At 43.9% G+C, this 14,461-nt stretch overlaps 1 protein-coding gene across 2 annotated transcripts in view; it reads left to right on the top strand.

Annotated features, from left to right (window-relative positions):
* SMS (spermine synthase) overlaps positions 1-14,461 on the top strand; it is a 44,261-nt gene continuing 29,800 nt past the window's right edge. The window contains exon 1 of one of the 2 annotated variants that reach the window (XM_081859129.1): positions 1-518. In XM_081859129.1, the coding sequence (XP_081715255.1) occupies positions 239-518 (280 nt within the window). In that variant the 5' untranslated portion in view covers positions 1-238. Of the gene's footprint in view, positions 519-7,438; positions 7,622-14,461 lie in introns of those variants that run through there. The other variant, XM_081859130.1, reaches the window with a different exon arrangement.

Below are 14,461 nucleotides of genomic sequence, written 5' to 3'. Positions count from 1 at the left end.
AGAAGTGTGGCAGCTCTGCAAAGACCTCATTTTCAAAAACTGCTGAGTAATTCGAAACATTGTTGATTCACCTGAGCCACAATGCAATTATTGGGGTGGGGATATCACCTCAATAGTCTCTATAGAATTGCACCAATTTATAACAAGAAGAAGAACAAGCAAATCATAGAGAGGTTAAGAATAATAATAAAAGGTTTCTTTAGCTCTGTTCGAAGCAAGAGGAAGAGCAAGTGTGAAGATGGAGAAATGCTACTGGATGACAGAGAGAATCCAGAACTGCTCAGCACCTATTTTGCCTTTGTGTTCACCCAAAAGGAAAGCAGTGCCCAACCTGGTGATAACAGAATATATGGAGCTGCACCCCAAAGTAGGAAAAGAGGTGGTAAGGGAACACCTAGCTACTTTAAACAATTTCAAATCTCCAGGGCCTGATGAGCTGCACCCAAGGGTACTAAAGGAGCCTGCAGATGTCACCTCAGAGCCTCTGCCTACAATCTTTGAGAATTCTTGGAGAACAGGTGAGGTCTCTGTGGGCTGGAAGCAAGCAAATGTTGTCCCCAACTTCAAAAAGGTGGTGGTGGTGGGGAGAAGACCAAGGTCACCTTGACACTGATGCCAGGAAAGGTCCTGGAACAGATAATTAAACCGTGTGAAAAGGATGCTGTGATTTCTTTTCTTGATATACGTAAGCTTGGTGGATCAGGGAAATGCTCTTGACATAGTGTACCTTGATTTCAGTAAGGCTTTTGACAAAGTCCCCCATGATATTCTTGTGGAGAACCTGGTAAAACGTGAACTGGATGAGGTAACTGTTCAATTTGTAGCTGGTTGACTGACCAAACTCTAAGCGTGCTCACTAATGGTTCCTCGTCATTTGGGGGGAAAGTGACAAGTGGGGTGCTGCAGGGTTCTGTCTTGGGCCTGTTGTTGTCCAACATTTTTATAAACAACTTGGATGAAGGTATGGAGGGGATGCTCGTCAAATTTGCAGATGACACCAAACTGGGAGGGGTAGCCAATACTACCGAAGACAGATCTGGGAGAATAGATTGAAGCACTGGGCCAATACTGACAAAATGAATTTCCATAGGGACAAATGTCAGTTTTTTCACTTAGGCAGGAAGAACCAGCTGCACAAATATAAGATGGGGGAAACCTGGCTTGCCAGTAGTACAAGTGGAAAAGCTGTGCCTGGGGTGATGGCCCCCTCAGCTCCCCCCCCCCCCATCCCTGCTTATGCGGAACGGTTGAGGAAATTGGGTATGTTTAGCCTGGCAATAAAGAGACTGAGGGGGTATAATTGTCATCTTCAAATATCTAAATGGCTGTCGCATGCAGGATGGAACAAGCTTGTTTTCTCCCGCTTCTTTCTCCTTGTTTTATAGGCATCTCTGGAACAGTGTACTTCTTAGCCTGCTCCCTATTCTGGGTCATATAAGAAGAGCACATTATATACTGTGATCTCCCATATCTGCACTAGCTTTTTTATTGCCTTTCATGCTCAAACCAAAATTAGTAAAGCCATGTATGGTCTTGAAAGACCTAGTGTACCTGAGAAAACTTCTCTACCTCTGTTTTTCTGTCATAACCTCTTAGGTTTTCCATTAGTGTGTAGAGAGTGCTGGGGTGTTCTTGGTTGCTACTCAACTGAGAAATATACTCTCTCTCTGGAAGACTTTAAAGCCAAGGTGATGATCCTGTGGCCCTCCAGATGTTGTTGAAATCCAATTGCCCCAGCCAGAACGACCAATGTTCGGGGGGTGGGGGTGGGATGGGAGTTGCATTCCAGCAACCTCTGGAGGGCCATTGGTTACCAATCTGAACTTTAAGCATTTATAGAAAGAATTTATGCTGAAATAAGACTCTCAAAGTGTTTTTTAAAGGCTGTAAAACAAAAAACGACCCCCCCCCCAGCAAACACCAATAAAACAGTTATCAATAGAAACAAGACTGTGCAGACAGAGGAAAGAATTTGTAAGCAAATTAAAGCAGCTGCACTGTAATAAGGTCCAAGTCCAGGCATCTTCAAGTGGTGTCAGGCTTCTTTCCAGCTGGCATTTGATAGCAAAGGCAGGGAAGGTTATGAGGGTTGGGCTCTTCAGGAAAAGCTTTATATATACACATCCCAAACATTTTAGATGGGGAATACTACAAATTACGTTTCAAAAGACCCAAACCACCTAATTTAATTTTAATTCTTTTATCTCTCATCATAGTATAAGTAAATGCTACATTTTTTTTGTTTTAATGGGCCCAAACCATAATGAAGAAGCTTCCCAGCCTGCTTAAGCCAATGGCACTTCATGTAACAACATGCAGTCAGAGCTGTAACAAATCAGCAGAAATGGTGGATGGAAGAGACATGTCTGCTGTGAGCAGGGCCTGAAGCCTTCTTCTGGGTCACAGCACAATTATATCTGCCTTTTAAAATAACAGCCCTGGAGCCATTTTTAAAAAGAAAATATGCTAGTCTAATGTGCTTCCAAAGTACAGTAATATATCAGGCAGAAATAAATATTCAGCGCTCAACTGAACTAGAGTTTTAGACTTTCAATTGTGCTTATAACTACTTACAGACCTTGTTAAGTAGTTGCACTTAACAAACAAACTGATGCACTTTTATCATTCCAAAACTCTGTTAATTAAAAGCCAAGACTCTTAGGGTCAGTTGGGTTCGCATGAACAGCGGGTAAAACCTTGTCAAGCTTCTGGCATATTGTTAATGAACAAAGCAACTTTGAAGGTGACTCTACTTGAACAATGCAGTTTTCTGTCAGTTCGTTTTCAGGGTGAAAGGTTCATGCAGGCCCAGCCTTAGGCATTTCTGATAGGATACCAAGTGTAGCACCTATAAGACCCACATGTGCAATGTAGATGTGCATGCCTTGAACCCCAGAATGTTCATATGGCAGTTGTAGGATAAAGGTGCCAATTTCCAGGAAGCAGGTTTCTCCTATCTGACCCCTAGGTTTCACACCTCTGGTCTAAGGAATTGTGGATCAGAAGGTCTGTAGCTCAGTGGTACCGCATATTATACTATATGTGCAACAATATATGAATATGGGTGCTCACAATAATTTATTTAGGGGTGAAGGGTAATGAAAAACTGAAGGTTTGGAGTTTTGCTTCTCACAAAAAAATGAGAAAAGTACCTGCATGTTTCCCCTTATATCTCAGGTTCTACAAATGCTGGGAACTTACTTTTTTAAAAAATGAAACCTGGAAATATGGAAATTATGGTGCTCGCTTTGGCAGCACATATACTAAAAATTGGGAATTATGATTCATTGTGGGGAGGGAGAGTCAGCTCCAAGTTTGGTGGTTGCCCAGGCAAAGGGGGGGGGGCATGTCTCTGTCAGCAGGCCCTGGCAAGCTTATCAATCAATCAGTTTATTACAGTCATAGACCAGCAGTCAGAGGATAGAATATTAAGTGGATAAAAACCAAAACTGATAATTAAAACAGATAAAAACTAAAAACAAATAAAAACATTCAGTTAAAACAACTGTAAGAGCGCAAGCTTATCTAGCTGGTCAAAATGGCACCAGGCAGCTGGATCTAGCTACCCTTTTAATTTCCTACAATGATCAAAAGTTAAAAGGTTCCTGGTTCTAGCCCTACCTCAGAGTGCTGGACCAGAAACAATGTTATGGGTGTGTGTGTGTGGCATGGAAAGCATCATTGTGGACCTTGCAGCAGCCCAAGGATGCCAAGTGCTGACGCCATCCCTGCAAGAATGAATATTGCATGAGTTGTAGGTGCCAATATGTATTACTCACTAATGGCAACGTCTAAAAGTATGTTATATAGGGAGTCTTAAACATGCACAAACAAAGCCTCATGGCACATCTTGCAGAAGAGATGTCTTGATTTAGAAACTTGCTAGTTGTAGAAATATTTACTAGTGCTGTTTTAATATCCCTAAGCCTACAAAACCACGTTGATGCAGGGCCTGCTCCGACACCATTAAAGTTAATAGAGGTCTGCTTATTTATTTCCACTGCAACATAATTACTAAAGTGCTGATTATGGAACTGTTATGCCTTTGACTTCAGTGAAACAAAGCCAGCTTCTCTGAATACATGTACCTTCCACACAGGATATGGTGTGCATAGTGATTGCACATGAAGCAAGATGTTATACTGTGTACATATGGTAGTATGCGCAGATGAACTATTTAAGGTCTCTGCGCAAAGGGCAAAATATTATTATTAATAATAATACTAATATTTATATACTGCCCTTCAGCTTTGTAAATCGCAGGATAAAAGCATTTTGCAGTTCACAGGATAAAATCACAAAATAAAGAGTTAAAACAATAACACCCCGCCCCAAACATTTAAAAGGCCATAGAAGGCCTGGCACCTAAAGGCGTATAATTGTGCCTGACAACCCTCCTTGCAGAGAGCATTCAAGAAATGGGGAGCCAACACAGAAAAGGCCCATTCTCATTTTGCCACGTTCAGGACCTCTTGTGGAGGAGACACACCAAGAAGGGCTTCAGATTGTGACTGTAGAATTCAGGTTGGTTTATATGGGGAGATGCAGTCCTGAGCCATTTAAGGCTTTATAGGTACAAAACCAGCACTTTGAGCTTAGCCTGGAAGCTAATTGGCAGCCAGTACAGTTGGCCCAGGACTGGCGTAATACGCTCAAACTGTCTTGCCCCGGAGAACAACCTGGCCACTGAATTCTGCATCAGCTGAAGTTTCCAAACCATCTTCAAAGGCAGCTCTACATATAACGTGTTGCAGTAATCTAACCAGAACATATTGTTAAGTGATGGTGTATATACAGGGTACATGTACTAAACCTTCTTTGTGAACTGGCCCAGTGCCACACATATGTATTGCACATATGTATCATAGTTCTGATATAAATCAGTGTGCAAAGTAAGAATAAAGTGGGATAGGATGCTGTCCCACTTCTTTTCAGGTAGACTTAAACCCATCCCACTTGGTTACACTGAGGAAGATCACTCTTTTTTGCAAAAAGCCACCAACAGTGCCAACCTATACATGTTTACCCACAACAGAGTCCAATTGTTTTCAGTTGAGTTCACTCCCAAGTAAGTGTGTAGGACTGCAGCGTTACAATGAAATGCTGTGCATGACTCACAAATAAGCTCCATACATACCCTATATGGGTATAGGATTGCAGGTTGAGAAGGCAGTCCTATGCACACTTACTTGGCAGAAAATACTCCGTGGGATTTATTCCTAAAGAATGCACTGGAAAAAAAAAAAAAGATTTCACAGCTGACACTCTTCTCATTCCCCACCCCCTCCACCCCACTTTGAGCACTGGACTTAATCCAAAGCTACAATAAACAAGAGTTTGGTAGGTTGTTCAGTGCACAGCAACTGTTGCGTAAACATGTGCAGACTTCTCCCTTCACTTAAATGACAGGGGCAGCTCTGTCCACTCACAGGCATAGACACTATAGTGAATACAGAGACCCATATGTGCACAGAGGCTTTCTGTGTGCATTCAGTAAGTTCTGGCTGCATGTTCTTGTGTGCCTCTAACTCAATGTTATGTGCAAATCAATAAACCAAAGCTATGAGACTCTGCTTTTTTTTGCTTTGCCATGTAGAGGTAATGCGGTAGGGATGGGGATGCTTAACCTTTCCCCCCACCCAGTTACTTTTCCCACAAACTGACTGTGGAATTCAAGATACATGTTTGTAAGACTTAATTTTTTAAAAAGCTTTCTCTGTGGAAGCTGCAAAAGTGGCAGGCGAAGAAAGTGTTAAGTTTCTGTCCTCACCCTTTCCTGTTTTCTGCACCAAACTTTTTATTTCAATTCTTAGACAAGAATGCAGCTCCCATGAGTACTGTCATAGCTTTCTAAAACAATGTTGGAAGTATTCCTCAGTGATTAGATTCGGGATTTTTTTCAGGAGGGAGGAGCAGCCTTCTAAAAGCTAAGAGGGACAAAAAAAGATTGATAATAGCGGAGGCCTGTTTTGAGGGAGTAGGCTTGGAAGGAAAATTAGCACTGTGTGGGCACAAATAAATGTGGCTTTCAGGGATGAGACACACAAACATTCCACACCAAAGGTATAGAGGATTTTAGGAATGGCTGTTCAAAAGAAAATCATTGGATATGCAGGAATAGACCATTTAAAATAGGATCTGTTTTGTTGTCTTAGTTTGGATGCCTCATTTCTGGGAAATATTGTGTTAGCATTAGCTCTTTGATTTGCTCATTATGCTGGTTTTGCAGTAGCAGTTTCATTTTTTAAACTAACCCAGTTGTGAGAGTGGTTCAGCACAATCCTAACCAAGTCTATTCAGAAGCAAGTCCTATTAAATTCAGCAGGGTTTACTTCCAGATAAACAGGGTTAGGACAGGATTAGTTTGGGCATTCACTAGTCCCTGGTGGGCCTGCCATACCTGGCCAGTATGTTGGGTAAGTCTCTTGCTGTTAGGCTTTGTTTTCAACTTCAGAGAAGGAAAAGATGGCAGATTTTCCTTTCTGTGTTACAGGCTTATGACCAGTAGGCCTGGAAGTGTATTTTCTGTTGGAATTATGCTAACTGCTGTGGTTGGGTGGCTTACTACCACGTAGAGCTTTTCTCCTACAGTTGCTGCGTCCCCCTAAGAAAATTCTGCTCAACAAACTTTGTTAAAACACCAGCTTTCAAGCTACTTGAAGCTCATTTTTGGAACTGGTTGCTGAGTAATTTCCAAAAGCAGGAGACATGAGGCAACCACTGAAACTTCTACAATTCACCGTGTCCTATCAAACAAATACCCACCCACCCAAACACACAGTAACCTAGATCTCTATTTGAACATGGGAACTTCTATTTTGTAATGACTGAACATCAGAAATGAAAACGCTAAGTAAAAAAGCCATGGGGCAGAGATAAGGGAGCTGAGGGTGAGAGGGGCCATGGGGCTGGGAATAAGGGGCTGACCTGGTGTTAAGAGTACTAGTGTGAAAATCCTAATGGGCTTGGCAAGGAGTCCTGTGCGATTCAAAAGCTTGCACTCTTTTCCTCTTGGGAGCTTTTAAAATAAGTTACAACAACCCAAGCTTGGGCAGTTTCCTAGTCGTCGTCGTCCCCCCCACCAATAGCTTGTTTTTCTCCTAACCCCCCCCCCCACCTGACAAGCAGCTTTTGGGCGGGCTTGGGGAATGTAAACCGCGAGGCCGTTTCAGCGGCTACCGCCTTAGCAAAGCCCGCCTTGCTCATCACACAATAGCAACAACTCCTGAGCAAAGCGCCTGCGGTTCCGCGCTCCCCGAGGGAGGCTGCCGGGCGAGCAAGCAAGCAAGGCGGCGAGCAAGCAGCGAGGGCGGCCACCTCTCCGTCCTGGCTCTGAGGAGTCGCAGCCAATTCTCTGCTTTTGCCTCCCTCTCCCTCTCCCCCCCCCCATCGCCGACTCATTCGCTCCCAGCCAGGCTGCCCCTCCCCTTCGGGCTCTCCCCGCTCGGCGGCAACCCCGGCCTCAACCCCGCGTGCGTAACACACACACACACACACACACGCACTCGGTGGCACTCGCAGCGCAGCAGCCACGGCCGCTCCACCAGGCATGGCACAGGGCTCTACCTCACTATGGCAGCCGCGCGACACAGCACCCTCGACTTCATGCTCAGCGCCACAGGTGAGGCGCCTCGCTCGGGGTTGCCCCTGCCCACCCTAACCCCGGCCGGCGAGACCGACCCCGCGCTTCCACCCTTTTATTTTTCGGGGGGGGGGCGGGAGGGAGAAGGAAGAGGCTCCTGCAGCGAAGGAAGGCAGAGTGGCTGGCTGGCTGGGCGGGCGGGCGCCGTTGCGGTGCCTCTCCTCCCTTGCACAGCCATGGCTCGCTGCTGCAGGCCCGAGCTGCTCCTCTTTGCACCGTCAGGAGCAGCCGCGGCTGCTGGGCGCAGGCCCCTGCCTTTGCTGACTAAGCCGCGCCGGGCGCCTTCCCCTCCCGCTGACCCCCGAAGCTGTGCCGCACATGCCCGCGTTTCGCCCGGGCTCAACCGGGAGCCCTTTTGCCGCCAACTTTTGCGCCTTCAGCCGCAGCCTTCGGCCTCCCCATGTTGGGATTTCCCCCTCCCGTATTATTTTCTAACCTTCGTCTTTGCAGCTCCTCCCCTTCATATATGCAGATTCCCTGAAGCTCAGCCCCGCTCTTCTGTTTCTCCAGCCATACAGATTTCTTCGCCCCCCTCCCCCGCCGCATGTGCCTTATTTCTCTCTCTCCCCCCCCCCCCCACCGCATGCAATTTCTCTCCATTCATTTCCCTGGTCACAGGCTCTGATCGACACTCTGCATCCGAAAATAGACCAGCAAGGGCCTTTTTCGATTCTCTGTCTCCGTACCGTCCCCCCCCCGGGGGCACGCTCTCTTTGCATACATAAAAATTATTAAATTGCTTGCCCGTGCTTGCAAAATTGACTTTGTAACTGGCTTTTTAAAAGTATGCGCCTGTGAATTTTCGAGGAAGAGATGATCGTGCACGCCTTGTAGTCGCATGCGTGACCTTAATCTGTCCCTTAGGCGGTGACTTTTTTTTTTTTGCTTTTGCAGCTGTGCTGACAGTGACGAAGGTTATTCAGCTTATTTTCTCCAGTAATCCTGATGATTGTGAAAGGAAGTGATCTATTGATATGGAAAATCGGGGCCCAGGGAGAAAAAGTGGAGTTTAATGGATTGATATTGGGGAAGGGCCTCTGTGTTAATGATAACTTTTTCAAAAAGGGAGGAAAAAACCTAGCAGGAAATGAAAGATCAGGAAGTGTTTTATATTGGGAGTCCTCTGTTGTTAAGTTGCAAGAAAAGAAATCAGGAGCGTTTTGTTTTGGATTCCTCCAACCCTTATTAAGGGTTAAAAGGAACTAGCTGTGGAGCTTATGACCATTATTCTCAAATCTTTATTTGGCAATTAAGAGTTTACTGCCCACATAGTTATTACAGTAAATTAGTTTACAACCTGTGTTTCAGATGTTCGGAACAGTTGAGCTATAATGATTTTGAAAACCCTCTAGCAGCTCCAAAAGTGGCATTCAGTCTTTTGAGCATGCCAGTTTTAATGGCATTTGGGAGGATGGTCAACCCTTTATTTGCTACCAACAGGTTATGAAGAGTGCATGTATGGAGGAAAGTGTACAAAGCAACTTTTATGGTAATGGGCATGTTTCGTCTCAGTTGTTCAAGTACAGTAGCTTATTTATTTATATGTGAGTGAATGGCAGCTGTTAATGCAAATGATGCACTGTACATTTGTAGTGTAAAGGATTGCACTTGCATAAATAAGGAATCAGGTCAGTTCTGGCTCTTGAGTAGTGATGCTTCTCCTGCTATATCCATTCATCGTTTACTTGGAAGCAGAAGGTGTGCTCATGGGGTTTGCTTTGGAGGGTGGGACCTTAATCTGCAATTTACCATCACTTATCTAGGTATATAGATCTGAAGAAGTGTGCATGCACACAAAAGCTCATACCAGTAACAAACTTAGTTGGTCTCTAAGGTGCTGCTGGAAGGATTTTTTTTATTTTACATGTAGAGGTATAAATAATCCTATAGATTATTTGCACTACAGGAAAATGAAGCTGCTCCATTTTGTAATTGGGCAATCATGGGCTTGCTTCAGTTGCTGTGCTAATCTCATTTTTGAACCAAAGGTGTGCATAGTTGTGATATGCATAGGCTGGGATTCAAAGAACTGGGAAACTAGTTCTGTGTGAGCCCAAGGAAACTTTAGAACCCCATCCCTCTGAACTACAGCTCTCATTTCTGCTGGCAAACACCGTTTTTTTTAATTGGAAATTCCAGAGGTGGTTTGTTACATGGCCCCATACCATTTTAGGGGCTAAAGATCAAAAAAATTGCAGGATCAGCACAACGCCTCTTGAAGCTAAGCAGATCTTGGAATCCCAGTGGGAGAGTTTTGTATTGATGCAGCTCAGGCAGCACGCCTTATAATACAAATTTATATCTGGTGTGCCTGATATAACTAGCTTAGCTCTAGGTGCAAGTGAGTTACCTAAGCCTTCCAGTTACAGCACCATTTTTGCTAATTCCTATGTGACACGTAGGAGCACTGCTGTTATGCCTTACCTTGTCAGTGGCTGCTCTCAGATTGTTGAACTCCTTTCCACGAGGCAAGGCTAGCTCCCTCTATGCTTTCCTTCCGTTCGTAGGCAAATATGTTTTTTAGACAGGCCTTTGGCCACTAACAGTATGGTGTGGCAAGAACTTTTAATGATCTGTGCTGTATATTTTCTTTTGCTTTTGTGGTTGTAAGTTGTTTTGATTCAGTGCTGTTTTTAATATGGTAACTTGGTTACCATATTGTTTTCTTAAAAAAAAAGTATAACATGTATTAGTAGCTGTTTTTTAGGGGTTTTTTGCATTTCAGCTGTATGTGTTTTACTTCATGTTGTGAGCCAGTTTGGGCCCTGCAGTGGGAGAAAGGTCGTATATTAAATAAATAAATACCTGACAATATTGCTTGTTGACTGCAGCAAAATTCAAGGAAAGTATGGGGATTTTTATTCATATTTGCTACATTTTTCTTTCTCTCATTTTCTTTAAGGAGCTCAAGGCATTGTCCATACCCCACCCTGGTCTGATCCCCCATTCCTTATTCTCAAAACTAACCAGTGATGTAAATTGTAAATTCGGCTCTGAAAGAGCTATTGGCCCACGGTCACACAGTGAGTTTCATGACTGAGTGGGAATTTGAACCTGAGAAGACTCTTACTACTTCCCTGATCCAACTAAATCAGTGTTCTTTTAATGATAATCTAGTTCTGCTATCATATACACATATGTGTGTAATGGGAAAAAATACTTGCTTAGAACAAAGAACAACAAAACAACTGGCAGCTTTATTGGGGTACTAAAATGATCACAACATACCGTATTTTTCGCTCTATAGGACGCACCGGACAATAGGACGCACCTTGTTTTAGAGGGGGGAGAACAAGAAAAAAAATTCTCCCCCTCTCTGCCCAGCGCCCCTTCAGCGAAGCGGCAGGAGGCGCGCAGAGAGGGGGAGAATTCCCCCCACCTTGTTTTCCCCCTCTAAAACAAGGTGCCATTCAAGGTGCGTTCAGTGCGCACCAACCCCTCTCGCTCTCCAGGCTTCAGGTTCCTTTCGACCTGCTCTTCGGGGCTGGCGGGGGGAAGCCCACCGCCAACCCCAAAGAGCAGGTCAGGGAGCAGCGGAAAGGCGCGAAGCGGAGAGGCTGCTGCCATAGCCGCGCGCCACCTCTCCAGCCGGGAGAGGGTCGCGGGGCTATGGCTTCCTTAGCCCTGCGCGCGCTCTCCCGACTGGAGAGGTGGCGCGTGGCCAAAGAGGCTGCTGCCATAGCCGCGCGCCACCTCTCCAGCCAGGAGAGGGTCGCGGGGCTATGGCAATACCCCCACCTCCCGCAAAAGCCCACAGGAGCCGCGTACCCTTTAAGGAGCGCGCGGCTCCTGTGGGCTTTTCTACGAGGAGGGAGAAGGGACTGACTGGCTGCGTCAGTCCCTTGTCCCTCCTGAGGAAAAGCCCGCAAGAGCCGCACGGAGTTTGTGTGTGGCTTTTGGGGGCTTTTCCTGCCTGCCTCCCCCCCCCTGCATTCGCTCCATAGGATGCACACACATTTCCCCTTCATTTTTGGAGGGGAAAAAGTGTGTCCTATAGAGTGAAAAATACGGTACATTTTAAACACATGGCTTTTCTCAAAAGATCATGGGAATGGCAGCTTACCCTTCGCTGAGCTACAGTACCTAGCACCCTTCACAAACTACAGTTCCCAAGATTATTTGGAGGAAGCCATGTGCTTTTAATGTATTATGTGGATGTGACACATGGATGTTGATCTTGGCCAGCTTGCTGTTATCATTATAAAGAAACAGATTCCAAAGCTGGGTAGCAACTCAGCTCCCAGCAAAATCAACAGTACTATGAAGGTTTAAAGGTTGTGCGACTCAGGGTATATAGACACAACTGCAGCTTCTCTGCGACAGAGGGCCATGTTTCCTCCGTTTGTAGAAGAATCATATTTCAGTATTCTGTATCATCACAAGTTATTTGTGGTTGAGATATTCTCTGTTCTCCCTCTCTCTGCAGTTTGGTTCTATTTTAAAAGAAAGCATCGTCCTAATATTAAGTAGGGAGAATGGTTGCAAGGCAGAGGTGAGGAAGGAAGAATAGATGAGCAAGTTCTCGGGTGTTAGAAGTATCTCACAATCATAATCTGAAACTCAGATCAGTTTGTGCGTGTGCTTCAATCTGCATTCTGAAACTATTGTAGAAGTTAATTCCTTTTGTTTGCCTGTCATGCTTGTTAGTCTACCAAATTCTTCTTGCGTAAACTTGTGTAATGCCATTTGCATAGGTGTTGCATAGCTAACTCTGAAAGATAGCAAGCAAGACAAACTGGACTCCAGCCTTACTCATATCAGTTCTGCAGAACAAACAGTGCTGAGGAATTAGTCAGCTTTTCTGTGTATCTTCAACTTTTTCAGACTTACTTTTAACCCAAACATGCATTTGGAGATCCATTTCTTAACGTTTCACCATATCTTTGCATAGTGGTAGTATTCCTGTTGCAACCTACCTTGGATTAGGCCATGGCCCACTAGTTGAAGACCAGTGGTATGCAGGTATTACCTTGAATATCTGCTGAATAAGCAGTCTTTGTGTTTTGTTTAGTCACTCACCTGTTCCTCCAGAGCATGTAAAAACAAGCTTGCTCCATCCTTCATGTGACAGAAGATAGTTGTGGTCTCATAAGGCGTCTAGATCCTTTTTGCATGTACTACTTGCAGTCCAGGTGTCCCCCATCTTAAATGTGTGCAGCTGGTTATTCCTTCTTTGTTTGCCTCCTCCATAAAGGCCCTGGAAATTGGCAACACAAGAATGGGCCTTTTCTGTGGTGGCTCCCTGCTTGTGGAATGCTGTCCCCAGGGAGGCTTGCCTGCCACCTTCTTTACATATCTTTAGGTGCTAGACATAAACATTCCTCTTCTCCCAGTCTTTTGTGATTTGGGACTGATGCAGTAAAGGGAACAGTGATGATAAGTATTTTGAATAAGTTGCCAACCACCATTAGGAGTGACCCACATAACATTTTTCTACCACAATATGACTACTATGCTTATAGGGAATGATCTATTCAGAATGAATGGTGTTTATGCTTGTTTTTGGTATGTCCACATTTAAAAACAAACAGACACAGGCTAACTTTTGATTTTTATAATTTTATTAGCTTTATCATCAGATTGATAAACAAACACACCGAAGTGCCATGCAGTGAAATTCTGTGGCAAGCAGCATTCTGATAAACAGCGCATTAGTGGTTCCTTGGAGATTACAAAGACAAGAGATGAGCTATAGTTATAAAACTAAAATAAAATGAATACTTATAAATGATATTTCTTAATAACTTTGGACTTGCACTTTCAGTATGCAGCCTACGACCAATATGAAATCCTGAAGGAATTTGTTAGTGCCCCAGAAAAATATTTTGAAAAGCGAAGGTAGCCATGTTTGTCAATAAGAAAAAATAATCCCATATCAAGAGTTGGGCACTACCTTTATTAGGAGCTACAAAAATGTGGCAAGTTGTCTAATATTTAAGAACTCTAAATCAGATAAGATGTTACACAAAGCAGAGGGTGGGGGTAGGGAGGATGTAGCCATGAAGTCATCTTGTTAATTTGGTTCCAAGATGGAGATTGCAGACTGAACAACTCCTTCCCAGGTGCTATAGATGTCAGGTTCTGGGATAAAGAAGCATTGTCTCTGTGGAACTGCTCTCAAACAAACCACTGGGGAGGGTACATAATTGGTTCATTTGGGATTGTATTCATACGAAAGGGCACTGATAAAAGTTTACCTCAGAAATATGTTTACTCTTGATTAGATAGTTTTATTTTGATGTTGATCAGACTTTGGGTGAAATGTCTCACTGCATTTAGTTACATGAGATGAAAAACTGAAATCTCTACATTAAATATTCAGTAGTGCTGAAATATAACAGGCCAATTTGGGAGGGGAAACACACATAAAGCTGAATGCACACAAGTTAAATGTGCATAAGTTGTGGGCTTACTTGATGTCAGTTTAGAAATTAGCTCACAATGAAGCTCAATGGTGTTATCCCTTAAAACGTATTTGAAGCATTTCTGATTGGTTCATTGATGGCTTCTGAAGTTGTTAAGCCCAGCAGCGAGAAATTGAATGGTTTGTAGCAAATGGCAAGCTTTCAAAAATGTTACTGATTTAATTTAAGGCAAAAATGAGCTTGTGCAGTACAAGAACCAGAAAACATACCACTTAACATGTTGAGGAAATTTATTTGCACCGTGAGAGTCAAAATACTTTGAAGAATGATTTATCCTTGCTCTTGCGCCATAGGGGTAATATTTCTACAATTAAAGAAACAAAATATGACAGGGTTACTATGCTTTCTTGTGTTTTGGCATAAAGGGAGCGATTACGTTTGTGGCGATATTTTC

The sequence above is a fragment of the Podarcis erhardii genome, assembly GCF_964252035.2.
Source record: "Podarcis erhardii genome assembly, chromosome: 4".
Taxonomy (NCBI): Eukaryota; Metazoa; Chordata; class Lepidosauria; order Squamata; family Lacertidae; genus Podarcis; species Podarcis erhardii.
This window is presented reverse-complemented; position numbering and strand designations above follow the sequence as displayed.